The 27909-nt window shown below is 46.8% G+C and overlaps 1 protein-coding gene across 2 annotated transcripts in view; it reads left to right on the top strand.

Annotated features, from left to right (window-relative positions):
• Positions 1–438: 438 nt before the first annotated feature.
• The window catches only part of LOC137561022 (kelch-like protein 3), a 63618-nt gene continuing 36147 nt past the window's right edge, over positions 439–27909 (top strand). The window contains exons 1-4 of one of the 2 annotated variants that reach the window (XM_068272233.1): positions 439–546; positions 5294–5397; positions 8897–8975; positions 10732–10959. In XM_068272233.1, coding sequence (XP_068128334.1) covers positions 5301–5397; positions 8897–8975; positions 10732–10959 — 404 coding nt within the window. In that variant the 5' untranslated portion in view covers positions 439–546; positions 5294–5300. The remainder of the gene's footprint in view (positions 547–5293; positions 5398–8896; positions 8976–10731; positions 10960–27909) is intronic. The other variant, XM_068272234.1, reaches the window with a different exon arrangement.

The raw sequence follows: 27909 nt of genomic DNA, 5'->3' as shown, positions 1-27909 counted from the left end.
CGGACCGAAGAAGACGTCAGACAGGTAAGATTGACACCCCCGCCCATCCCGTACAGGTAACTGGGAGATATCCGGGTAGAACTATCCAGATGTCTCCCGGATCCGGATTTAAGCAGCCCTAATACAGTGCCTAGCACACAAATAACTATGCTGTGTTCCTTTTTCACTCCTTTTCCAGGAGTGGAATTTGGGATGCCTTCGTGAAAATCAGACAGTAATACTAACTGGTAGACCACATGCACATTTTTTCAAAAGGTTTGAAAAATATTAATCCCATAAACATAATTCAGATAGGAATGCATCTTTGTGTGAGCAGCTTTGCTTCCTCCATGTGGCACTGTTTACAGGCGTGTGTAGCATCAGTATCACTGATGACCTCACAGCCAATCAGCGAGCTGCTTCCCAAGGAGGCTTGGATGGCTGCAGAGATTAGAGAAGTGCTGGGACTTCCTGCCTGTGTGTGATCTGCAGCTCTGAGCTTCTGGTGATTGTGCTGCTTGTTCCTCTCCGCAGCCACCTGCTGCTGCTCTGTCATTACTGCTGTAGGTAAGGGAGTGTGATCTATGTGGCAGCTCTCACCAGTCACAGGGATTCAGCCACTTGTATGTGTGTTCTCCTTCATCTGTGCCATTCAATATATAGTGATCCCATCCACACAGTGTGCTGCTTCCTGCTCAGCCTTTCCTTGTATCCCCTGTGTGGGGTTATGACAAGAGTATTTTACTGCTTCCTATTCAGTGGCATGCTCCGCATTAGCACTGCTTTCTCCAGATATATTAGCTGTAGCTCTTAACCATCCCTTTGTCAGAGAGACCTTTTCTCGTTGGGAGCTTAGAAGGAATGCTGTACGGAGGGTGGTGGGGGAAAGAAAGAGTTGTACTTACCTGGGGCTTCTAATGGTCCCCTGCAGACAGACGTCTCTGGTCCCTGCCGCCAGTTTACTTCCGGAAGTAACTTAAGGACTGCAGTCTAAAAACCCCTGAAAGGGAACCTTAACTCAAAAAAAAATAAATTAGTTTTACTTACCTGGGGCATCTACCAGCCCCCTGCAGCTATCATGTGCCCTCACAGTCACTCATGGCTCCTCTGGTCTTCCGCTGGCAGCTAGTTCCGTTTTTGCCGACTGGGAGTTGGCCGGCCGCCATGCGTACGTTTTTACGCATCCCTGCTGGTGCAGGAAGCTTTTGCAGACATCAACATTTTTACACGTCACTGTTGCAATGCGTAAAATTTTACGCATTGCACTCATAACGCGTGAAAATGTACTTGTTGATGTCTGCAATAGTTTTCTGCACCAGCAGGAATGCGTAAAAACGTTTTGCTGCTGTGATTTTTAGTTTTTATTATATTCATCAAAAAAGACATGAATTTTGTAAAAAAAAAAAAAAAAAAAAAGATTTTTTTTTAACTTTCTGTGCTGACATTTTTCAAATAAAGTAAAATTTCTATATACATGTTTGTCCAAATTTATTGCGCTACATGTCTTTTGATTAAAAAAAAATCCAATAAGTGTATATTTATTGGTTTAGGTAAAAATTATAGCGTTTACAAACTATGGTGCAAAAAGTGAATTTTCCCATTTTGAAGCATCTCTGACTTTTCTAAGCACCTGTCATGTTTCATGAGGTGCTAAAATTTCAGGATAGTATAAATACCCCCCAAATGACCCCATTTTGGAAAGAAGACATCCCAAAGTATTCACTAAGAGGCATGGTGAGTTCATAGATTTTATTTTTTGTCACAAGTTAGCGGAAAATAACACTTTGTGATAAAAAAAAATAAAAAAAGTTTCCATTTCTGCTACTTGTGACCAAAAAAAAATGAAATCTGCCATGGACTCACCATGCCCCTCTCTGAATACTTTGGGGTGTCTACTTTCCAAAATGGGGTCATTTGTGGGGTGTGTTTACTGTCCTGGCATTTTGGGGGGTGCTAAATTGTAAGTACCCCTGTAAAGCCTAAAGGTGCTCATAGGACTTTGGGCCCCTTAGCGCAGTTAGGCTGCAAAAAAGTGCCACACATGTGGTATTGCCGTACTCAGGAGAAATAGTATAATGTGTTTTGGGGGTGTATTTTTACACATACCCATGCTGGGTGGGAGAAATATCTCTGTAAATGAGATTTTTTTTTTTTTTTTTACACAGAAGTTAGCGGAAATTGATTTTTTAATGTTTTTTTTTTCACAAAGTGTCATTTTCCACTAACTTGTGACAAAAACTAAAATCTTCTATGAACTCATCATACACCTAACGGAATACCTTGGGGTGTCTTCTTTCTAAAATGGGTGCACTTGTGGGGTTCTTATACTGCCCTGACATTTTAGGGGCCCAAAACCGTGAGGAGTTCAGGGGTATAAGCATCTGCAAATTTTGACAGGTGGTCTATGAGGGGCCGAATTTTTTTTAAACCGTCCATAAGCAGGGTGGCCTCTTAGATGACAGGTTGTATTGGCACTAAAGCACAGGATGTTCTCAAATCGTGACCTGGACATGGCAGCAGAGAATATGGGCATGTGATGTATTGGGTGCGTAGACCAATAAGACCGCAATACATTCTTTTTGACTAGACCCATGTTAAGGAGAAGGCCCCAAAAAATGTTACGTTCAGAATCTTGGAGTGGCTTCCACCGTAAAGGCTGGGCATAGTAGCTTCTTGGATTTGCGGTTGCGTATTGTGTGCCATAACGGTTGGTCTCAGCCACAATTAAGTCATAGAGACCAGCAGTGATCTGAAGAAAAAAAAAATCTGTCACTGCGGTGGGGCCGGTAAGGGTTTGGCCAGGTGATCAGAAGCCCGCAGGAGGCAGATTAGGGCCTGATCTGATGGATAGGAGTGCTAGGGGGTGACAGGAGGTGATTGATGGGTGTCTCAGGGGGTGATTAGAGGGGAGAATAGATGCAATTAATGCACTGGGGAGGTGATCGGAAGGGTGTCTGAGGGGGATCTGAGGATTTGGCCAAGTGATCAGGAGCCCACACGGGGCAAATTAGGGCCTGATCTGATGGGTAGGTCTGCTAGGGGGTGACAGGAGGTGATTGATGGGTGTCTCAGGGTGTGATTAGAGGGTGAATAGATGCAAGCAGTGCACTGGGGAGGTGATCAGGGGGGGTCTGAGGGTGTGGGCGGGTGTTTGGGTGCCCACAAGGGGCAGATTATGGTCTAATTTGATGGGTAGCAGTGACAGGGGGAGACTGGGTGATTGATAGGTGATCAGGGTGTGATTAGAGGGGAGAATAGATGCAAGCAATGCACTGGCGAGGTGATCGGGGGGTTTCTAAGGGCGATCTGAGGGTGTGGGCGGGTAATTGGGTGCCCGCAAGGGGCAGATGAAGGTTTGATCTGATGGGTAGCAGTGACAGGGGGTGATTGATGGGTGATCAGTGAGTGATTAGAGGGGAGAACAGATGTAAACAATGCACTTGGGAAGTGATCTGAGGGCGGGTCTGCGGGCGATCTGAGGGTGTGGGCGGGTGATCAGGTGCCCGCAAGGGGCAGGTTAGGGTCTGATCTGATGGGTGGCAGTGACAGGTGGTGATAGGGGGTGATTGACAGGTGATCAGTGGGTGATTACAGGGGAGGATAGATGTATACGGGGGGGGGGGGGGGTTGATCAGGAGCCCCCAGGGGGCAGTTTAGGACCTAATCTAAAATATAGCGTTGACAGATAGTGACAGGGAGTGATTGATGGGTGATTAGGGGGGTGATTGGGTGCAAACAGTGGTCTAAGGGGGTGATCCGGGGGGGGGGGGGTCTAAGGGGTGCTGTGGGCGATCAGGGGGCAGGATCAGTGTTTGTGTGTGCTTACCAGGGGGGCTGCCTCCTGCCTTGGTGGTCCCTCGTACGCTTACTATGCGGCAGATCGGGGGTTAACAACCCGCCAGCGCTGCTAATTGGCTGGCGGGTTTACGTCACGGGTGGGCGGAGCCTAATGCCGGTGGATGCGCGCGCGATCCCCGGCTTTTTAGTGCCCAAGGAGCCGACGCCAATGGGCGTTAGGCGGTCCTGGGCGTGCCACTTTGCCGACGCCCATAGGTAGTGGGCGGCCGGCAAGTGGTTAAAGTTGCAAACCCACTGCGCCTGCACAGCCCGCATCCTCGCTTCCACAGGAGTGTGCCGTGCAGGCGCAGTGGGTTTGAGACTTTATAGTCACAATGTATGTGTTTGCTGAGGTACAAAATCACATACTTAACATACTCACATACTTAAAGGGACACTTAAGTCAATAAAAAAAAATGAGTTTTACTCACCTGGGGCTTCCAATAGCCCCCTGCAGCTGTCCGGTGCCCTCGCTGTCTCCCTCCGATCCTCCTGGCCTCGCCGGCAGCCACTTCCTGTTTCGGTGACAGGAGCTGACAGGCTGGGGACGCGAGTGATTCTTCACGTTCCTGGCCACAATAGCGCTATCTATGCTGCTATAGCATATATCATATACCATATAGCAGCATAGATGGCGCTATTGTAGCCGGGAACGCGAAGAATCACTCGCGTCCCCAGCCTGTCAGCTCCTGTCACCGAAACAGGAAGTGGCTGCCGGCGAGGCCAGGAGGATCAGAGGGAGACAGCGAGGGCACCGGACAGCTGCAGGGGGCTATTGGAAGCCTAGGTGAGTAAAACTCATTTTTTTTTGTTTGACTTAAGTGTCCCTTTAACTAAGAGAAGGGAGGCCTCTGGGTCTTATAGAGGCTTCCCACGCCTTCCTCTGGTCCTGCGTTCAGATCCTCCACAGATAACCAACAAGGGCTTTTCGGTAATCTGATCAGGGCTCCTCTTTAAGTGCAAGCACAGACACACTGCACCTGCTCTTGTATTGCCACGCCTACACAGCAAACCAAAGCCACTTGTGCAAGGCCAGCTCCACGCTACTGCACAGGTGTGGCAGTGCTTGTGCAGGGGATGAGTGTGGCCCCGATGAGCAGGAGGGCCCCGGGCAGCGGCGGAGGACCAGAAGACAGCATACTGATCTCAGTGTGAGGACAGATACCTGCTGGGAACTGAATCAGCTGACTCTCCTATCCCTACATTCATATTGCACAGTGCAGTTCAAAACTATTTATTAAATGCCAGTTTAGAGAAATATCCTGATGGATATTTAGTGGATGAAAATCAATGGCAAATTATTGAGTAGTCTTCAGTGCAGCAGCAGATTGTGCTGAACATGAATTGCTTTGTCTTACTGTCTGTGGCCACACTTGGGATTAGGCGGCTCCTGGGAGCAAATAGAGGAGCAAGTTCAGATTTGGCATTTGTTCCTATACACTGTTAATGTTCTTACGTTTCTGTATATTGTGCACAGACCCACAATGGAGGAATCCTGTAGACCCCCTCCATGGTGCACGGATGACAATGCAGAATTCTTCAGTGAGGATGAAGGGACTGTACAATGTGCTGTAATACAAGGTATTGTGGACAGGGAGTGACACCACTATGAAAATATATTTTAAGTAAGGCATGTCCAAAGTCCGGCCCTGGGGCAAATGCAGCAGGCCAAGCCTTTTCTGGTGCCCCCAAAGCTCTTTACAGTTGTTAATTCCATGCGGTCTGCAGGCCGTAGCTGCTGTGCTGCATGCTGGTGCCACTCTGCCTCCCCCTTTGCTTGCCTGTAGGTTTTCAGCCACCACTGTAGTAGCCACTGATTAGCAGCTGCCACTATGCAAGCAGCAGTAATAGCTACTGATTAGCAGCTGTCACTATGCCAGCAGCAGTAACAGCCACTCATTAGCATCTGCCACTATGCTAGCAGCAGTAATAACCATTGATTAGCAGCCAGGCACTGTGCCAGCAGCAGTAACAGCCACTGATTAGCAGCTGCCACTATGCCAGCAGCAGTATCAGCCACTGATTAGCAGCCACCACTTTGCCAGCAGCAGTAACAGCCACTGATTAGCAGCTGCCACTATGCCAGCAGCAGAAATAGCCGCTGATTTGCAGCCGTCACTGTGCCAGCAGCAGTAACAGCCACTGATTAGCAGCTGCCACTGTGGGAGCGGCAGTAACAGCCACTGATTAGCAGCCCCCACTATGCCAGCAGCAGTAACAGCCACTGATTAGCAGCCACCACTTTGCCAGCAGCAGTAACAGCCACTGATTAGCAGCTGCCACTGTGCCAGCAGCAGTAACAGCCACTGATTAGCATCTGCCACTATGCTAGCAGCAGTAATAACCATTGATTAGCAGCCAGGCACTGTGCCAGCAGCAGTAACAGCCGCTGATTAGCATCTGCCACTATGTTAGCAGCAGTAATAACCATTGATTAGCAGCCAGGCACTGTGCCAGCAGCAGTAACAGCCACTGATTAGCATCTGCCACTATGCTAGCAGCAGTAATAACCATTGATTAGCAGCCAGGCACTGTGCCAGCAGCAGTAACAGCCACTGATTAGCATCTGCCACTATGCTAGCAGCAGTAATAACCATTGATTAGCAGCCAGGCACTGTGCCAGCAGCAGAAATAGCCGCTGATTTGCAGCCGTCACTGTGCCAGCAGCAGTAACAGCCGCTGATTAGCAGCTGCCACTGTGGGAGCGGCAGTAACAGCCACTGATTAGCAGCCCCCACTATGCCAGCAGCAGTAACAGCCACTGATTAGCAGCCGCCACTATGCCAGCAGCAGTATCAGCCACTGATTAGCAGCCGCCACTGTGTTAATTGTACACTTTATATGGGTTATTTCCCATGGAAATGTTTTCTTTGACAAAGTGTCTCGGGCATATCTCTGTTTAATCGACATAACTATCCCCGGCCCCCCACCCCCTTAAAACAAAGTGATATGGCCCTTGGCTTAAAAAGTTTGGACAGCCCTGTCTTAAAGGGTAGCTGAACCATCAAAAATATGGAGGCTGCCATATTGATTACCTTTTAAACAATACCAGTTGCCTGGCATCCTGCTGATCTATTTGGCTGTAGTAGTGTCTGAATCACACCAGAAACCAGCATGCAGCTAATCTTGTCAGATCTTTCAATAATGTCAGAAACACCTGATCTCCTGCATGCTTGTTCAGGGTCTATGGCTAAAAGTATTAAAGGCAGAGGATCAGCAGGACAGCCAAACAACTGGTAATGTTTAAAAGGAAATAAATATGGCAGCCTCTATGTTCCCCTCGCTTCAGGTTCCCTTTAAATGATATAAATCAGGACAAGGGACGAGCTTCATGTGTGAGCTAGCATTCACATTGCCACACATTTTAAAAGTAAGAATTTGACTTTCTCTAATCAGGTGTGCGGCAAGCATTTAGGCCTAGTCCACACTGGGTCCGGATACATATCTGTGGCTCAGTTTTTCAGCCCTGTTTAAAAACGGAGCCCTTGATACTAATGTTAAAAATAGCAGCCGTCTTCACCCAAGAAAAAAACGGATCCGCCTGCGTTTGCGGATCTGCTGAATTTTCACACAACGGATTTGGACTGCGATACACGCAGGGGTAGTGGCAGGCAATGGAAAAACTGTTTTCCCTCTACACAGGCAAATTTTGACACAGAAATGGATCAGTTTCTGTGTCACAGCCTGGGGGGGGGGGGGGGGGGAGAGGGGGCCACCATGCTGGAGGGTGATAGCAGCAAGGACGGGGGTGGCAGCGGGGAGGGGGGAAGTCCCCCTCCCTCACCTGAGTCCCATGTCCCCACTACCCCTCTAGCTACTTTGCTCAAAGTAATTAAAAGGTTGCTATGTGGCGAACGGGGAGCTTACCTTCTTTACTTCCTCCACTCACCGTGTCACTTCCTGCAATGCCGCCCTCCAAAGTATAAAGGGCTGCGTTGCAGGAAGTGACACGGCGTGCGGAGGAAGTGAAGGTATGCTCCCGCTCTCCACATAGCAACATTTTAATTATTTTGCGCAAAGTAGCTGGAGGGGTAGCGGGGACGTGGGACTCAGGTGAGGGAGAGGAGGGGTGTTTCCCCTCCCCAACGACCGCAGCCACCCTCGTCCTGGCTTCTATCACCCTCCAGCATGGCGACCTCCTCCTGGGCATACGTTTCCACGGACTGGAATTGTATGCACCAAAATTGCACAAAAAGTAAAAGCGGAGGGGAAAAACAAACAAACCGGATCTGTTTCAAACAGATACGATCTGTCAAGGAGCTAGTGTGGACCTAGCCTTACTCACCATTATTTGACCACAATGTAAGCCCCGTATACACGCTAGATTACAGTCAGCTGAGGTGGCCGATAACCAGGGCTGTGGAGTCTGGACAAAAATCATCTGACTCCTCTGCTTATGAAACCTCCGACTCCAGGTACCCAAAATTTGCTCTGATTGCCGATAACGACCCCTTCTGTCGATAATCCAGCGTGTGTACTGCAGCCAGTGACTATTGCTCAGCCAGTAATCTGCCAGGTGGATCAACTTGGCTACATGCCACACCCACCATGTGACATCATATTGGTGCCTCTCCGTCAGCTCTCTGCCCTCCCGCGTAGTCACAGAACGTGTAATTCTGTACAGCCTTGGCTCGGTGATGTCGCCTGAAGGATCAGGTCTCAATCCCCATCAGGCAACATTAGTCGTGTACAGCCTTAATACCTTGACTTCTGTCTGGTAAATGTGCTGTTCGGTATTCTGAATATTCTATACCTTAGGTAAGGGGAGAGGTCGTTTTTCACACCTGTTGTGGCCGAAATCTCCGCTAGTGAGGAAAGTCACAGGTGAGATGTTACACTTTGTCGGCCCCAGATGCAGCACTTCATGCCTCCTCACCATAACCTGTATTATGTGTAACTTACAGCAGTGTATCTGCACATCACCACAATGGCTGAAGATTGCACTCAGATTGACTTTCCCTCTGTAATGTGGCGGCAATACAGGAACTTCCTCACACTAGAACATGATGTCAGTTTTGTTATCGGTTTTCGTACCTCTTTGTGTAAATGAATTGAGATCTTGTCTCCTCTGGTTGGTTAGGTCTGCGTGATCTCTATTTTACTGAAACACTTTGTGATGTGACCATCGTGACTGAGGGCAGAAGGTTTCTGTGCCACAGGTTAGTATCATTGTGACAATACAGTAAATGTAGAATATTCCTGTATCTGAAAATCTGTCTTGAAGGATTTGTGCACTTATCACACAAGTTAAACTATTAACTTTGTACAGTAAAAGTCAACGGCAAGTCCTATCTAACTGATCTGCTGTCCATACATAATAGTGGCTGTTATACTGGGGCTCCTGCTGTTGCCGACCGTAAAATATTGGTGATGTTACTTTACTATTCAAACTATTGGCTTCTGCGACCTATACCTCACACTAAGCCATCCCCGACCTGTGCCTAACACTGACCTCACCCGTACCTACGCCTAACACTAACCTCACCCATACCTACGCCTAACACTAACCTCACCCATACCTATGCCTAACACTAACCTCATCCATACCTATACCTAACCTCACCCATACCTTACGCCTAACACTAACCTCATCCATACATACGCCTAACACTAATCTCACCCATACCTACGCCTAATACTAACCTCATCCATACCTACGCCTAACACTAACCTCATCCATACCTACGCCTAACACTAACCTCACCCATACCTACGCCTAACACTAACCTCATCCATACCTACCCCTAACACTACCCTCACCCATCCCTACGCCTAACAGTAACCTCACCCATCCCTACGCCTAACACTACCCTCACCCATCGCTACACCTCACACTATACTCACCCATACCTACTACGCCTAACACTACCCTTACCCATACCTATGCCAAACACTACCTTCACCCATGCCTACCCCTAACACTAACCTCACCCATACCTACACCTTACACTAATGTCTCCCATACCTATGCCTAACATGTACCCCTCCCACAATCTAAATCTAGCACTTACCTGTATAACCAAGCACTGTAGCCGATAATCCTTCATCATAGCTAATAACAGTAGTCTGCAGTTGACTATATAATAGCTGAACCCTGGCGCTCAGTTCGTTCACTTCGTGCCACTATTGCCACAAATTAAATTAAGGGCTATGGCGGTGCCTGATTTAATGAATGGGCTGTGCACCCAAATTAACCGATTCATCCTAACGCACCACTAGACACTTTAGGTGTAATTCTCAGAGTTGCCAGATCCCCTCTTGGAGAACTGCTGGAGTGACGTCAGGTTTCCTGCCATCCCACCTGCATCACATGACTGGACAAGGTATGAGGATGGCATCTTATAGTCTTAGTTGGTTTTAGGGGTTATAAATGTAGCTTTGAGGATTAAAGAGGAACGCCAGTGAAAATAATGTAATAAAAAAGTGCTTTATTTTTACAATAATTATTTATAAAAGATTTAGTCAGTGTTTGCCCATTGTAAAAGCTTTTCAATCCCTGATTTACATTCCGACATTTATTACATGGTGACATTTTTACTGTTGGCAGGTGATGTAGCTGCTGCATGCTTTTTTGGCAGTTGTAAACAGCTATTTCCCACAATGCAGCATGGTTCACAGACAGGAAACTGCCAGGAGTATGTACTCAGTTTCTTGTGGGAGGGGTTTCACCACAATATCAGTCATACAGCGCCCCCTTATGGTCTGTTTGTGAAAAGGAATAGATTTCTCATGTAAAAGGGGGTATCAGCTACTGATTGGGATAAAGTTCAATTCTTGGTCGGAGTTTCTCTTTAAAGTCTTACTGGCATCCATCCACAGCCATATCCAGGGATGGCAGGTGTAGAAAATGCCCTGGCTTCCAATACATTCTAATTGTGCTCCAGAGATGTGCTGATATCTATTCTGTCTCTGCAGGGTTGTCCTGGCTTCAGTCAGCCCCTATTTCCGAGCCATGTTCACCAGCTGTATGGTAGAGTCTCAGCAAGGAGAAGTTTCTCTCCTAGATGTCTCCGCTTCCACCATAGAGACCATCCTGCACTTCATATACACCGGTGAGGCTGCCGTCACTTTGGACAATGTTGAGGATCTGTTTACTGTATCCAGCCGCCTGCAGATTACAGCCATGCAGGAGCAATGCAGCAGGTGAGTCACTGATGTGTAACACAGGGGGAGATACATTCACACAGGAAAAGAGGAATCTGTACAAATATTCTTCTTCTCAACCAGCTGGGAATAGTTGTAAATATAGAAACTAAAACATTTTCCATATTCCTAAGTCTGTGAAGTCCCCATTAATAAAGGTTAAAGGTTACCTGAGTTTAAAAATGATACGCACCAGCAGGATCTAGAAGGCCACCAGACACTGTGTGGTCCCTAATTGTGCTTGCTACTCCGTGCTGCTACACTCCGTGCTGCTACTATAAGCACCATTATTGAGGGTTAAAATACCTGCAAGACATATACCAGCTTTGTAAACACAAGTTTACTCCAGTCACTGATAAAATAACTACTGCAGTGAGAGCCTGATTAGACTTAAAGAACACCTGTAATGAAAAAAAAAGTCCCTGGGGATACTTACATCGGGAGGGGGAGCCTCTGGGTCAGAGCCGGATTATCCACCAGGCAACAGAGGCAGTTGCTTTGATCTAGTAAAAGGTCAGGGGCCCCGTCACCCCCAAAAGATTGATTGCCCCTGTTCATGTAACTCTTTATTGTCCATTAAAAACAAAGTCTGCAGAAATGCTCTCTGTAACATAAATACAACACATCCAGTGTTTCTTTCTCTCCTAGATACTCCTCCCCCCTCTCCTTAGCTTGTAAAACTGTCAGACACAGGCTGGGGGCTGGAATGACTAATGTTATCTGTGTGATCTCTGGCCAGCATTAAAACAGCAGGAGCTGCTTGCTAGCCAGGAAGGCTACAGGTACATCTGTAGTTAACGTTTCTTCCATGATAGCATCATCATCATTTATACAAACTGTTCTGCTAAAAAGCCTTAGGCTGGGAGCACACTTGTCTGTCAGTTTTCTGTGCGCGCTTTTCTGCATGCCTTTTTTTTTTTTTTTTTTACACACCATGTGTGTCTGTATGTGGGAAAACGCAGGCATTTTTTTCACAGAAGCTACTTTAATTGACATAGAAAATCCACACTATGCTTCAATGTTTTTTTCTGGCCAGGAAAAACACCTTGACATGTGCACTGGCCTGCCATTGATTTACACTCGTTCTCAGTTTTCCTGGACAGAAAAACAGAAAAGTGCTCCCAGTCTAAAGTTCTACTTGTTTTCAAGTTGTTCCTGTCATTGCTGAGCTAATTAGCCTTAAAGGGAACTTAAACTGAGAAGAATGTTGATTTTTCCTTTTAAAATAATACCAGTTGCCTGACTCTCCTGCTGATCCTGTTTCTCTAATACTTTTAGCCACAGCCTCTCAACAAGCATACAGATCAGGTGCTCTGACTGAAGTTAGACTGGATTAGCTGCATGCTTGTTACAGGTGTGTGATTCAGCCACTACTGCAGACACAGAGATCAGCAGGGCTGCAAGGCAACTGGTATTGTTTAGAGGAAACATCCATATCCCTCTCGGTTTAGGTTCCCTATAAGGGGTCCATACATTGGTCGATTTCAGCCATCGAAATAGAAATCGATGCAGCAGGAAGCATGATCGATAGGCCGATCGACCAATTTCCAGAAGATTTTGATCGATTTGCTCGAACGGTCCTGATGGAAAATCTAGTTCGATCGGATGCTGGCAGCAGATCGAAGGCCCATAGAGTTACGTTAGATCGTGCATGGTGCAACAATGCATTTCGATTGATTCTCAATAAATTCCATTCTGAAATCTATTGGAAATCTGTTCCTAGTGTGTGGCATGCATCAGAAAGATTCCTGTCAGAATCGACCTGACATGCATCTACCAGGAATCTATCTGATGGTCGAATCGTTCTGGCATTACCCAGCTGCAAAAAAGATGCAATTCAGAGTGTGAACAGAGAGGCGCAAAGTGTCTATTACCTCTCCAGGTGCCTGTGCCACATCTTCAGTGTAGGTTCTCCTCAGTGCTTCTTAGTGTCTGTTCTCCATGGCGACAGCTAGGGTCTCTTATGTGACTTACCGGTGAGACACTGGCTGGGAGAAATTTGGATCAGGTTAATTCTACTGGGTCCAGTGTCTGGCTATCCATACTGAGGGAGTATCTGACTAGCTATACTGTGGAAATAGTGGGCTGGCCGGGGGGGGGGGGGGGGGGCGGCATCTGACTACTTGTGAAGGGGGGGAACATCTGGCTAGAACCTATAGTAAGGGGACATCTGTCTACCTATACTGCAGGGACATCCGGTCACCTATACTGGGGGACATCCTTTCAACAGGGTGTCTGAGGAGGGGGGCCCTAAATTTATTGCTCTGCTTGGGGCCCTGTGTGGTCTTAATCCGGCTCTGCCCTGGGTCCTAGTGAGACTTCCCCATCCTCTCCTTCAGCCCCCATCCAGTGCTGGCAACCCCCGAACGGCGGCCGGGGCTCCAGGATCACAGCCCTGGGCCGTCCATGAGGTGGGGTGAGGCTGGTTTCTTCGGTGGTGGAAGTGTGTGTGTGTGGGGGGGGGGTGGGCACCCGTCTGGCCATGGGTGGGGGGGCGCTGAGCTGGAGGGGGTAGCAGCCAGGAAGGAGGAGCAGCGGGCGTAGCGGTGGGGAGGGGGGTTAGACCCCCACCTGGGGCTCCCCCGTCTGCGCTCCCCCTTCAGCTAATTGTCCAGCATTTAAGTCAGCAGCGATTGGGGAAGCAGTGACTCACCTTCCTGCTTCCATTCCAGCACTGTGTACCACGGCCACGTCACTTCCTACCACGGCCACGTCACTTCCTGCAATGCCGCCCATTGTTCTTCCGAAGCACAGTCGGCGGCATTGCAGGAAGTGATACAGCGGTGGAACGCAGTGCTGGAACGGAAGCAGGAAGGTGAGTCATTGCTTCCCCAATGGTACGATCGCTGCTGATTTAAATGCTGGGCAAATGGCTGGAGGGGGAGAGCAGATGGGTGGGACCCAGGTGAGGGGGGGGGGGGGTCTGAACTCCCTTCCCCACCGCTGTGCCCGCTGTTCTCCCTTCCTGGCTGCTACCCCCTCCAGGCTACCCATACTGGGGGCAATGATACAACTTGTTGGAGGGGGTGGCATCCTTACAAGATTCCGCCCCGAAATGCCTCCAAATGATTATGATATTTTGACCAGCAGATCGCGAGTTCTGGATCATGCTAAATCAGTAGGGAACATACATTTCATCTTACATTGCAGTGTGCTGTTATCCTAGAATAACATCCCTTTATGTGTGGTTTTATTCCTAGTCCATGTCCTGCTCCTTCCCTGCAGTTAGGAATGCCATTAATCCTGCAGTGTAAAGGCTCATACACATGAGCCACAGCGGTGGCTCGAGCCATATATAAAAAAGGAAAAAAAAAAAAAAAAAAGGAAAAAAAAAAAAGCAGCGACAGCTCGTCGCCAGGTCCCTCTGTGCAACAGCCGTACACACGGCGCACAGAGGGTCACAGATTCGGTAGAAGCTGTCGCCGAAGGTTCCTTGCGCATACACACGGCGGACTAGCGACAGTTGCGGCGAAGTTGCAGCGACTAGCGACGGTTCGGGGTGCGCGCCTCATACACATGGGCGACCTGTCGCTGCAACATGCGCGTGCCACGTGGTTGCGGCGACAGTTGTAGCCCGTGTGTATGAGGCTTAAAAGAGGACCCTGTGATTTGTGACACTTCTATGCGGGTAAGCCGAGGACAGCCACTCAATAGAGCTGCGCTAATGCAGGCAGAGACGTGTTGCCATGACGCGCACACACACACTTACACACACTCACATGTGTACACACACACACTCATAGTGATATATGGATGTGCGGCTGTCCTTCTCTCGCCTTGTAAGAGCTGGTGTAAATCACAGGGGTCCTGTGTGAGGATTTTCCCTGTGATCAGCTACCAGTGGTTTAGCAATAGGGGGTGCAGAGGTAGCGACCGCATCAGGGCCCTTGGGCCAGAGGGGCCACCCTCTATCACAGTATTAGCTCTCTATTGGTCCTGTGCTGGTAATAATCACTTCTATAGATGCATTGAATAGTAGTAATCCTTAACACACTGTTCCCTATCCCCTTCTTGCATCTCAGATACTGTGGTTGTCCTTGACAGGTTTTGGTGCGCCATATAAATTATGTATAGAGTGCTCAAATCTCTGCTGTGGTGAAATCATCCTATTTTCACCTGAAGAACATTGCAAAAATCAAGCACCTCATACCCCCAGAAGATCTGCCAACCTTAGTCCACGCCTTCATCACATCCCGACTGGACTACTGCAATGCTCTCTACGCTGGCCTTCCAAAAAAGGTCTTGTACCGCCTACAGCTGATACAGAATACTGCTGCCAGACTGCTAACCAACCAACCCCGTCACTGCCACATAACGCTAGTCCTGCATTCCCTTCACTGGCTACCTATAGAATGGAGGGTCCTATTCAAGATCGGCCTACTGACATTTAAATCCCTGAATAATCTAGGCCCTGGATACATGAAAGATATGTTACAGCTGCGTAGCAATCCCCGCATTCTCAGATCCACATGTTCTAATAATCTAGTCATACCCAGAGTCCACTTGGAAACTTTTGGTCCCAGAGCCTTCTGTCATGCTGCCCCTACGTTTTGGAACTCCTTACCTCAACAGATCAGGACAGCCCCATCCCTGGACGTGTTTAAATCCAGACTGAAAACCCACCTGTTCAGTCTGGCATTTGCAGAAATATAACTTTTGTTGTGTGAATACTTCATCCTACTAATTGCTGAATCTGAGAGAGCCTAAACGCTTTGAGTCCTATGGGAGAAAAGCGCTATAGAAATGTTATTGTTAGGAGAGACATTGGAGGGGAAGAGGAAAAGGTCGGCACTGCAAAGGATTCACATCTGTTCTTTGTACAGGACTTGCGGGGCTGTAGTGAGTTAAACTCTTGTGGCGCACTCAGCGTGCTCTGACTGGAGTAGGTAGACGTCAGATAGATGCAATAAGGATACAAAGTCGGCACTGCTGTTGGTGTGTTTATTGCCAGATGGTGCTTACATCATATTGCGTGCAAGATATAAGAAAAACACATACCGTGCAAAAGAGGCTTGTAGCTGTGAGCTGGTGGTGGGCGCTGGGTGCAGGAATAGCCTGACGGCCGTTTCGCGCTGTCTAGGCGCTTCTACGGAGGCTGTATGTTGGGGGTAGACTGACCGGGTAGAAATACCCTCTGTCACGGCGTTCGGCGGGCTTCCGCCTTCTGGTGCCGCCCCTATTCTTCCCCTTCAGCCAATCAGGTAATGGAGCGCATCTGCGCTTCATGATCGGCTTCCGTGGGGAAGGGAGGAACTAGATTACTGGTGCCAGAGCGGACCATACTTATTAGATGGACGCTGGAGCTATTGCTCCTATATGGCAACCTGTAGATGGTTAGGCGCCATCTTGTGGCCAGGGACTAAACTGCAGATAAAAATACACATAGAAAAATGTAGTTTAAAAATATTGAACAATTGGACTGGTTCACATTGAACCAGATATTGTGCAAAAGTGCAAACTGTTGTGCTTATGCTTATTCTGTGCCATTATCTTGTGTCTCTCTAAAATAAGTGACATGGGAATCAATATGTGGCCAAATGGTACCAAACCATGTGGGTTAAAATGCTCATGTAATGAGTCATGATAAAAAGGGGAGGAATAAGGGATAGGAGGGGCGCTGCAAATATACTGACTAGGGTATTTCAGAATGACCGACTAGATACAAATTCATACAGGGGTGCAATACAAAAGATATGAGGAATGGGGTGGCTCCAAGCAGCCTTCTAATCTGAATTAAACACATAATGTGAATGTTCACATTTAGGGATCTAAAAAACATGCAAAATCCGCATAATCATTGAGACCCATTGGGCCCATAGCTTCAGTCCTGATAATCAATATAATCTCCTCTCTTTTGAGCTTCTTCTCCCGATCACCTCCTCTTCTCAGTGGAGGGACGTGGATGATGCCTGCAAAAGTTAATACTGAGGGATCACCATTATGCGCTTCTCTTATGTGCTTGATTAATCTGGGTGAGCCATGGCCAGATTTAATAGAGTTAAAGTGTTCTCTAAAACGTCTGTTAATTGATCTTGTGGTTTCTCCCACATAGAAACGACCGCAGGGACACCATATAGCGTACACGACGTATTCTGTCTGACACGTAAAGAACGCATTAACTTTGCGTCGTGTGGGCCCTAACTGAAAGCTGTCTCCTACATTCATCTGATTACACGATATACAATGGCCGCATTTATGGTTCCCATGAGGTTTCGATCGTTCCAACCAGTTGTCTCTATGTGGGGTATTAAATTCACTTTTGCTGACTTTTGATCCTATCGTAGGGGCTCGCCTGAAAGAAAACAGGGGTCCTTCAGCTACTAAGGGTTTCAGGATAGGGTCTCTTAATAGAATATCCCAATTCCTAATCATGGTTGTTTTAATTTGGTTTGTCATTCCTGTGAAGTCGAAGGACATTGGTATCCTCTTTGAGGCCTCAGTTAGGCCTTTTTGCTTGTTTTCCAGTAGGGTTTTTCTTTCTTTGGAATTAGCTTTCAGGAAGGCCTGTTGGATGGATTCGGCTTTATAGCCTCTTGCCAAGAGCCTCTTGCCCAGGTCCTCCGACTGTCGACGAAAATCGTCGTCGAGTGCGTTGTTACGACGTAATCGGAGGAACTGGGCATAAGGAAGTGTGCGGGTCACGTGCTCTGGGTGAAAGCTATTGCTATGAAGTAGGGCATTTGATGCGGTTTCCTTACGAAATCCCATAGGTATTAGTTTCCCTTCCCTGATCACTAGTTCTAGATCCAGAAAGGCCACCTTATCCTGTGCTATATTTGCTGTGAAGGCCATATTTACTTCATTTGCATTAATATAATGCACAAAATTGTCAAAGGTGGCACGAGTCCCAGACCAAAATACCAGCACGTCATCCACATACCTGGACCACGCCCCGAGCATGCTTCTGTAGGGATTACGAGGGGAATGGATGTATTCCTCCTCCCACCAGGCAAGGAAAAGGTTCGCATATGTGCAGGAGACTGCTGTCCCCATTGCAGTTCCCGAGACCTGCCAATACCATTTTCCATCAAAAACGAACGAGTTGTGCGTCAGCACGAATTCGAGACATTCACATATGAAGTCCTTGAAGTGATCATTTTTATCTGTACGATCGAGGAATTTCCTGATTGCCTCTAGACCCAGTCTGTGTGGAATTCTACTATAGAGGCTTTCCACGTCTATTGTTGCCAAGAGGTCACCTTCATGCCATGAATAACCCTCAACTCCCCTTAGGACATCTGAGGTGTCTACCAAGTGGGAGGGGATATGGTCGAGCAATGGCCTCAAGACGTGGTCCAGGTATCTGGACAACCTCTCCGTGACCGAGCCCATCCCTGACACGATGGGTCGGCCCGGGGGATTGGTCTGGGACTTGTGCACCTTAGGTATGTGGTACCAGATGGGCTTAATGGGATGGCTGGGCAAAAGGTCGTTAGCTAATTTAGATGTAATAATACCCTGCTCAGTTCCTTTGCGTAACAAGGTTCTCAGTAAATTCTGGTAGCGGATAGTGGGATCTCCTGGAAGGCGTTGGTATGTCGTGGTATCTTGTAACTGTCTCATTGCCTCATTCTGATATTGCTCTACTGATAATACCACGATGGCCCCTCCTTTGTCTGCTCTACGTATTTGTAGGTCGGTACGATTCTGTAACCATTTGAGGGCTCGTGTTTCTTTTACTGATAGGTTTTTATCTACCTTGGGGTAAATTTGTGCCTTCAATTCCCTCTCTACCACTTTTTGGAAAATATCTAAACTGGAACCTGGCTGAACATGGAAAGGAGCTGTAGATCTGCAGGGTTTAAAGCCCATCTCCATTTTTTGTTCCTCTACATTGGTTTGTAATTCCAATTCCCTTAAAATGTCGAGGTTTTGCTGGTCTTGAACAGTCCATTCAATCCTTGGGCTGAAGCCTAGTGGGCCAACTTTGGCATTGCCCCAGCGCATAACGTTTGGTTGATTGGCTGAGTGTTCCTTTTTCAGAAAATGTAGCTTTATGTTGAGGCGTCTGATATTTTTGTACAAATCAATTTTGAACTTTGCGTAGTCAAAGTCGGTGGCAAGACTATAATTAAGGCCCTTTTGTAACAGATCTTCTACTCCATCGGGGAGTGTCACATTCGATAAGTTAAGGACTTCCAGAGACTCGCACTTAGATGGTGTAGCTAGATCTAGTTCCTTTTCCGCTTTGGGTTCTTGGGGTATCTCTTGTCTTCCCACTGTAGGTGTCGTCCTTTCCTTTTTTGCCTTGGATTTCCCTCTCCCCCTCCTTGTGCTCCGCCTAAAGGGTGTAGCCGCTGGTCTGATCCTGATTTTCCAGAAGGATTATCAGAGGGAGTGTTACCGTTTTTCTTTTCCTCGTCACTGGAATCTGTGTCTGTTGTCCAATGCCCTTTCCCCTTTCTTGGGGTTCTCGGCTTGCCAGCTTGTTGCCAGGAAAAGTATTTCTTTTGGCGGTAATCGTCTCTGTCTCTCTGGAATTTGCGTAATTTGCGTTCCTTGATGGTGTCTTGGACCACAGTCAATTTGCGATCGATCCTTTTCAGAGTCTTAGAGTATCGAGTGCGTTCCACCAATTCCTGGTGGAACGCACTCGATACTCTAAGACTCTGAAAAGGATCGATCGCAAATTGACTGTGGTCCAAGACACCATCAAGGAACGCAAATTACGCAAATTCCAGAGAGACAGAGACGATTACCGCCAAAAGAAATACTTTTCCTGGCAACAAGCTGGCAAGCCGAGAACCCCAAGAAAGGGGAAAGGGCATTGGACAACAGACACAGATTCCAGTGACGAGGAAAAGAAAAACGGTAACACTCCCTCTGATAATCCTTCTGGAAAATCAGGATCAGACCAGCGGCTACACCCTTTAGGCGGAGCACAAGGAGGGGGAGAGGGAAATCCAAGGCAAAAAAGGAAAGGACGACACCTACAGTGGGAAGACAAGAGATACCCCAAGAACCCAAAGCGGAAAAGGAACTAGATCTAGCTACACCATCTAAGTGCGAGTCTCTGGAAGTCCTTAACTTATCGAATGTGACACTCCCCGATGGAGTAGAAGATCTGTTACAAAAGGGCCTTAATTATAGTCTTGCCACCGACTTTGACTACGCAAAGTTCAAAATTGATTTGTACAAAAATATCAGACGCCTCAACATAAAGCTACATTTTCTGAAAAAGGAACACTCAGCCAATCAACCAAACGTTATGCGCTGGGGCAATGCCAAAGTTGGCCCACTAGGCTTCAGCCCAAGGATTGAATGGACTGTTCAAGACCAGCAAAACCTCGACATTTTAAGGGAATTGGAATTACAAACCAATGTAGAGGAACAAAAAATGGAGATGGGCTTTAAACCCTGCAGATCTACAGCTCCTTTCCATGTTCAGCCAGGTTCCAGTTTAGATATTTTCCAAAAAGTGGTAGAGAGGGAATTGAAGGCACAAATTTACCCCAAGGTAGATAAAAACCTATCAGTAAAAGAAACACGAGCCCTCAAATGGTTACAGAATCGTACCGACCTACAAATACGTAGAGCAGACAAAGGAGGGGCCATCGTGGTATTATCAGTAGAGCAATATCAGAATGAGGCAATGAGACAGTTACAAGATACCACGACATACCAACGCCTTCCAGGAGATCCCACTATCCGCTACCAGAATTTACTGAGAACCTTGTTACGCAAAGGAACTGAGCAGGGTATTATTACATCTAAATTAGCTAACGACCTTTTGCCCAGCCATCCCATTAAGCCCATCTGGTACCACATACCTAAGGTGCACAAGTCCCAGACCAATCCCCCGGGCCGACCCATCGTGTCAGGGATGGGCTCGGTCACGGAGAGGTTGTCCAGATACCTGGACCACGTCTTGAGGCCATTGCTCGACCATATCCCCTCCCACTTGGTAGACACCTCAGATGTCCTAAGGGGAGTTGAGGGTTATTCATGGCATGAAGGTGACCTCTTGGCAACAATAGACGTGGAAAGCCTCTATAGTAGAATTCCACACAGACTGGGTCTAGAGGCAATCAGGAAATTCCTCGATCGTACAGATAAAAATGATCACTTCAAGGACTTCATATGTGAATGTCTCGAATTCGTGCTGACGCACAACTCATTCGTTTTTGATGGAAAATGGTATTGGCAGGTCTCGGGAACTGCAATGGGGACAGCAGTCTCCTGCACATATGCGAACCTTTTCCTTGCCTGGTGGGAGGAGGAATACATCCATTCCCCTCGTAATCCCTACAGAAGCATGCTCGGGGCGTGGTCCAGGTATGTGGATGACGTGCTGGTATTTTGGTCTGGGACTCGTGCCACCTTTGACAATTTTGTGCATTATATTAATGCAAATGAAGTAAATATGGCCTTCACAGCAAATATAGCACAGGATAAGGTGGCCTTTCTGGATCTAGAACTAGTGATCAGGGAAGGGAAACTAATACCTATGGGATTTCGTAAGGAAACCGCATCAAATGCCCTACTTCATAGCAATAGCTTTCACCCAGAGCACGTGACCCGCACACTTCCTTATGCCCAGTTCCTCCGATTACGTCGTAACAACGCACTCGACGACGATTTTCGTCGACAGTCGGAGGACCTGGGCAAGAGGCTCTTGGCAAGAGGCTATAAAGCCGAATCCATCCAACAGGCCTTCCTGAAAGCTAATTCCAAAGAAAGAAAAACCCTACTGGAAAACAAGCAAAAAGGCCTAACTGAGGCCTCAAAGAGGATACCAATGTCCTTCGACTTCACAGGAATGACAAACCAAATTAAAACAACCATGATTAGGAATTGGGATATTCTATTAAGAGACCCTATCCTGAAACCCTTAGTAGCTGAAGGACCCCTGTTTTCTTTCAGGCGAGCCCCTACGATAGGATCAAAAGTCAGCAAAAGTGAATTTAATACCCCACATAGAGACAACTGGTTGGAACGATCGAAACCTCATGGGAACCATAAATGCGGCCATTGTATATCGTGTAATCAGATGAATGTAGGAGACAGCTTTCAGTTAGGGCCCACACGACGCAAAGTTAATGCGTTCTTTACGTGTCAGACAGAATACGTCGTGTACGCTATATGGTGTCCCTGCGGTCGTTTCTATGTGGGAGAAACCACAAGATCAATTAACAGACGTTTTAGAGAACACTTTAACTCTATTAAATCTGGCCATGGCTCACCCAGATTAATCAAGCACATAAGAGAAGCGCATAATGGTGATCCCTCAGTATTAACTTTTGCAGGCATCATCCACGTCCCTCCACTGAGAAGAGGAGGTGATCGGGAGAAGAAGCTCAAAAGAGAGGAGATTATATTGATTATCAGGACTGAAGCTATGGGCCCAATGGGTCTCAATGATTATGCGGATTTTGCATGTTTTTTAGATCCCTAAATGTGAACATTCACATTATGTGTTTAATTCAGATTAGAAGGCTGCTTGGAGCCACCCCATTCCTCATATCTTTTGTATTGCACCCCTGTATGAATTTGTATCTAGTCGGTCATTCTGAAATACCCTAGTCAGTATATTTGCAGCGCCCCTCCTATCCCTTATTCCTCCCCTTTTTATCATGACTCATTACATGAGCATTTTAACCCACATGGTTTGGTACCATTTGGCCACATATTGATTCCCATGTCACTTATTTTAGAGAGACACAAGATAATGGCACAGAATAAGCATAAGCACAACAGTTTGCACTTTTGCACAATATGTGGTTCAATGTGAACCAGTCCAATTGTTCAATATTTTTAAACTACATTTTTCTATGTGTATTTTTATCTGCAGTTTAGTCCCTGGCCACAAGATGGCGCCTAACCATCTACAGGTTGCCATATAGGAGCAATAGCTCCAGCGTCCATCTAATAAGTATGGTCCGCTCTGGCACCAGTAATCTAGTTCCTCCCTTCCCCACGGAAGCCGATCATGAAGCGCAGATGCGCTCCATTACCTGATTGGCTGAAGGGGAAGAATAGGGGCGGCACCAGAAGGCGGAAGCCCGCCGAACGCCGTGACAGAGGGTATTTCTACCCGGTCAGTCTACCCCCAACATACAGCCTCCGTAGAAGCGCCTAGACAGCGCGAAACGGCCGTCAGGCTATTCCTGCACCCAGCGCCCACCACCAGCTCACAGCTACAAGCCTCTTTTGCACGGTATGTGTTTTTCTTATATCTTGCACGCAATATGATGTAAGCACCATCTGGCAATAAACACACCAACAGCAGTGCCGACTTTGTATCCTTATTGCATCTAGAAATGTTATTGTATTGTATTGTATTGTATTGGGGGGGCCCCATGTAAAACTTGCATCTGGGCCCATAGCTCCTTAGCTACGGCACTGTCAGCTACCATTGCAGGATTACTGACATTTCTAATGACCAGGGTACGAGAAGGAGCACAGACAAGGGTTAGACTAAAGGTGGCCACTAATGGTCCAATTTCTAGCGAAAAATCGTTTGAGCGGTCAGAAATTCTGATTGGAAGAAAAATTGTTCACTACACCAAAACCCAATCTTTGCTTCCTATCTTTTACAACCAATCAAGAAAATTTTGGTTTGACAAAAATCCAATCGGATGACTATTTTTATAATCGTTCATAATCGATTGTGCCCATCAACTGAGATTATTTTCAACCAATATGATCAGAATTTCTGATCGCTCGAACGATTTTTTGCTAGAAATTGGACCATTAGTGGCCACCTTTAGTGTGGAGGATAGTTATTCTAAGGTAGCTGCATAAAGCTGTGTGAGTGAAATGTATGTTACCTATGACTTGGTTTACCCCAGGTCCATCAAACTGTATCTCCGTGCCTGTCTGTCCATATAAGGCATTTATTTGCAATCTAGCAGTGGCGTAGCAATAGAGGATGAAGAGGTTGCGACTGCAGCAAGGCCCCTTAGGCCAGAGGGGCCCCTCCCTTATCTATCCTGTTAGCTTTTCATTGGTACTGTGCTGGTAATGAACACCTGTATATGTGCATTGCATAGTGGTAATCTTTACCACCTGTTTCCTTACTCTAAGTAAACCACTCTAACACTGCAGCTGTTCTTTGTAGGTTTTGAGGCTCCACTCCATATCAATAGGGTGCTTTGGGCCCCATGTAATACTCGCACTGGGGCCCCAATCACCTTAGTTACGCCACTGCAGATGTTTACAATAGCCATAGACCTGCTCAATACACTATTTTATTATTAATCATTGAATAAAGTTTAAGGTTTCAGCTTTTGAGGAAAAAATATTTTTTTTGTTTCTACCTGGGAACCTTTTATTATAAACTTTCTATCACCACCACATTTAATTTTTTTTTTTTTATTTTTTTTTTTTTATATGCCACCATTTCGGAGGACCTCCTTGTATTTCAAAGAATAAAAAAAAAACATTAGAGGCACGTGTGACATCACCCTCCTATTCCTGTTCCCTTTGCCGTCATGTGACATTACCCTCCAATTTCCTGTTCCCTTTGTTGTCATGTGACATCACCCTCCAATTCCTGTTCCCTTTGCCGTCATGTGACATCACCCTCCAATTCCTGTTCCCTTTGCCGTCATGTGACATCACCCTCCAATTCCTGTTCCCTTTGCCGTCATGTGACATCACCCTCCAATTCCTGTTCCCTTTGCCGTCATGTGACATCACCCTCCAATTCCTGTTCCCTTTGCCGTCATGTGACATCACCCTCCAATTCCTGTTCCCGTTGCGTCCCTACTATTCAGCCCTTAGGGCTCGTTCATACTTGAGCGGGAATTGCGTGATTCCCACTCAGCGCAAACCGCTAGCGGTTTGTAAAAAACGCTAGCCCATGTAAGCCTATGGCAGTGTTCTCGTTAACCGCAAATGCGTAACATGCAGCGTTTTGCTGGCGATTCACGATTAGCATGCATAGCACCGCTAATCGCGATTGCTCCCAAAACGCTACAGTGTCCAGTGATTTTTCCGCCTAAGAAACTCCAGTTGTCATCTATGCTAAAGAGCCATTGAGCTCCACGACTTTCAAAGTCAAAGAGAGGTCTGTCTTCTAAAGCTTGTTATCTCAACTGTCAGTCACTGTATTTTCTTTTTCTCTCCACAGGGCAGGTCAATAATTCACTAGCCTGCTCTGTAAAATCATTTAGAATGCTGAGTAGTGTGTAATCTGCAAATATTAGAGAATGATGCAATGTTATAAAAAACACTATATAACTGAAAATAAAAATATGAGAATATTTTATTTGCTACAAATGTTCTAGTAATTATCCGTACTACACAACCAATTCATTATATCATAATTGTTTTTCCGCTTCAGTGTCTCTTACAGCCAGAATGCAGTACTTCTATGTTTCTGTAGGTGGCAGCAGATATATGAATATCTATATCCTAAACACTTGATATAGTAAAATATTGGGAAAAATTAAAGTAGAAATAATACAATACAATACAATAACATTTGTAAAGCGCTTTTCTCCCATAGGACTCAAAGCGCATAGCTGTGTCTCAGATTAATACAGGGTTTCAGGCTGGGTTGTGTTACAGAGGAGATAGTCAGATGTTCATGAATGCCAGACTGAAAAGGTAGGTTTTCAGTTTAGACTTAAATGCTTCCAGGGATGGGGCTGTCCTGATTGGGTGTGGCAGGGAGTTCCAAAGTGTAGGGGCAGCATGACAAAAGGCTCTGTCTCCAAAGGTTTTGAGGTGGACTCTGGGGGTGACCAAGGTGTTACGTCCTTTTGATCTAAGATTGTGGGGGGTGTGATGTAGTTGCAACAAGTCTCAGCTGGATTTACCATGTCTTCTGGAAATTAGAAGACCAAGAAATCGATAGAAAGTTCTTTGTTAATAGTCCCAAGAATAAGCTGGGTCCAATTGAGCTAGCAGATGGATCTGGGGTGGATCAGCATGGAGGGACCCTGTCTGTGTGTGGTCAGACTTTTACCCCCTGGGGTAGAGCTCCTAATAAGATAATCCCACCTCCAGCAACCTGAGCTCAGGCTGGGCTCAGCCCCCTTGCCTCATGAAAAGAGTTTTGTCATGAAATCTCAGATTATGCCATAACTCTGTGGATGTATAGCAGATGATATAATCCTTGCCAATTTTGGCTCTAGCATGTTTTCTGATGTTCATAGATATCAAACACTTGGTAATAATTATATTGTGTTTCAGAGAAATCCATATCTCTGTTGCAGAATATGCTACAATAAAGACGGGTGTCTTAGGATGACACGTTAAACACGTAACAATCCCTCCACGTTAAAATGTCATGCTGAAATCAGATGGGAATCGGCCTGTAGTGTATGGGCAGATTCAATTAGAGATCAATTTGTCTCTTGGTCGAATCTGCCCATACACGTTCTAATGTATGGGCACCTTTAAGGTGGCCATACACTGGTCGATTTGCCATCAGATCGACCAACAGATAGATCCCTCTCTGATCGAATTTGATCAGAGAGGGATCGTATGGCTGCCTTTCCTGCAAACAGATTGTGAATCTATTTCAGCCTGAAACCGACCACAATCTGTGGTGGTGCTGCCGCCGCCCCCCCTGCATACATTACCTGCTCCGGCCAGCGGTCTCCGCTGTCTTCTTCTCCGCTCTAGGCTCTAGCTTCACTGAACTTCCTGTCCGGGGAAGTTTAAACAGTGGAGGGCGCTCTACTGTTTAACTTCCTGCCGGGACAGGAAGAAATGAAGCCAGCCGGAGCCCAGCGGATAAGGAGCAGCGGTGACAGCGGGGACTCGCGCTGGCCGTATCAGGTAATGTATTGCCGTTGTATTGCGTTGGTCGTCGGGCATTCGAATGCCGCTATCGACGCACTCCCAACCTGCCGGCGATCGAGCAAAATCTTCCGTATGGACAGGAACGACGGAAATCGACGGAAGCGATCGATTTCGGGCAGAAAACGATCGTTCGGTCAACGTTTGTGCAATGATTTCACAGCAGATTCAATCACAGTGATCGAATCTGCCTTATATCGTCAGGAAAATCATTAGGTGTATGGGCCCCTTAAAGAGACTCTGAAGCGAGAATAAATCTCGCTTCAGAGCTCATAGTTAGCAGGGGCACGTGTGCCCCTGCTAAACCGCCGCTATAGCGCCGCTAAACGGGGGTCCCTTCACCCCCAAACCCCCCACTGCGACACTTGGTCGCTCCTGGAGGCAGGGCTAACGGCTGCAGCCCTGCCTCCAGTCGCGTCTATCAGCGGCGCATCGCCGCCTCTCCCCCGCCCCTCTCAGTGAAGGAAGACTGAGAGGGGCGGGGGAGAGGCGGAGATACGCGCTGACAGACGCGCGTGGGGCAGGGTTGCGGCGGTTAGCCCTGCCCCAACCAGGAAGCGCTCCCCCGCTGAAACGAGGGGATTTGGGGGATCAGAGACCCCCGTTAAGCCGCGGGATAGCGGTGGTTTAGCAGGGGCACACGTGCCCCTGCTATCTATGAGGTCTGAAGCGAGATTTATATTCTCGCTTCAGACTCTCTTTAAGTGTTTTATGATCGAAATCTGGTTTCCTTATCTCAGTCCTTTCATATGCTTATCTGACAATGGGCATGAGTCACAAAAGCCTTTTCATCTGTTTTCACCTTATCTATGTTACATTTTTAAGCTCCCGAAGAGCAAAAAAAATATCATTTAGGTAAGAATTGTAATATTGAAATGAAGTTAATCAGGAACAACTTACTTTGAGTGATAATTTTGCTTGTGAATGTGCTGAGGGGTTATTTTTATTAACTGAGTGATAAATAAGTCTTGTATGAAAAGTTTTCTGAATAGAGCCCAATGTGCTTGCTCTGGTGGAGAAGGAATTTTATGGCTTTCTTGACACCTTTCTGGTAAATAAAACACATTCTAGGAAAGGGGCCTTTTTTTTTTCTTTTTTTTTTTTTTTTTTAAACCAATGTGAATGTGAGACATTTTCTTTAAAACACACACTACCTTTAAAGGGAACCCTGGGAAGCCTTTTGGCGCTTACTTTCTG

Source organism: Hyperolius riggenbachi, chromosome 3, assembly GCF_040937935.1.
Source record: "Hyperolius riggenbachi isolate aHypRig1 chromosome 3, aHypRig1.pri, whole genome shotgun sequence".
NCBI classification, from domain to species: Eukaryota; Metazoa; Chordata; class Amphibia; order Anura; family Hyperoliidae; genus Hyperolius; species Hyperolius riggenbachi.
Note: the sequence above shows the minus strand (reverse complement) of the source record. Positions and strands in the feature narration are given on the sequence as shown.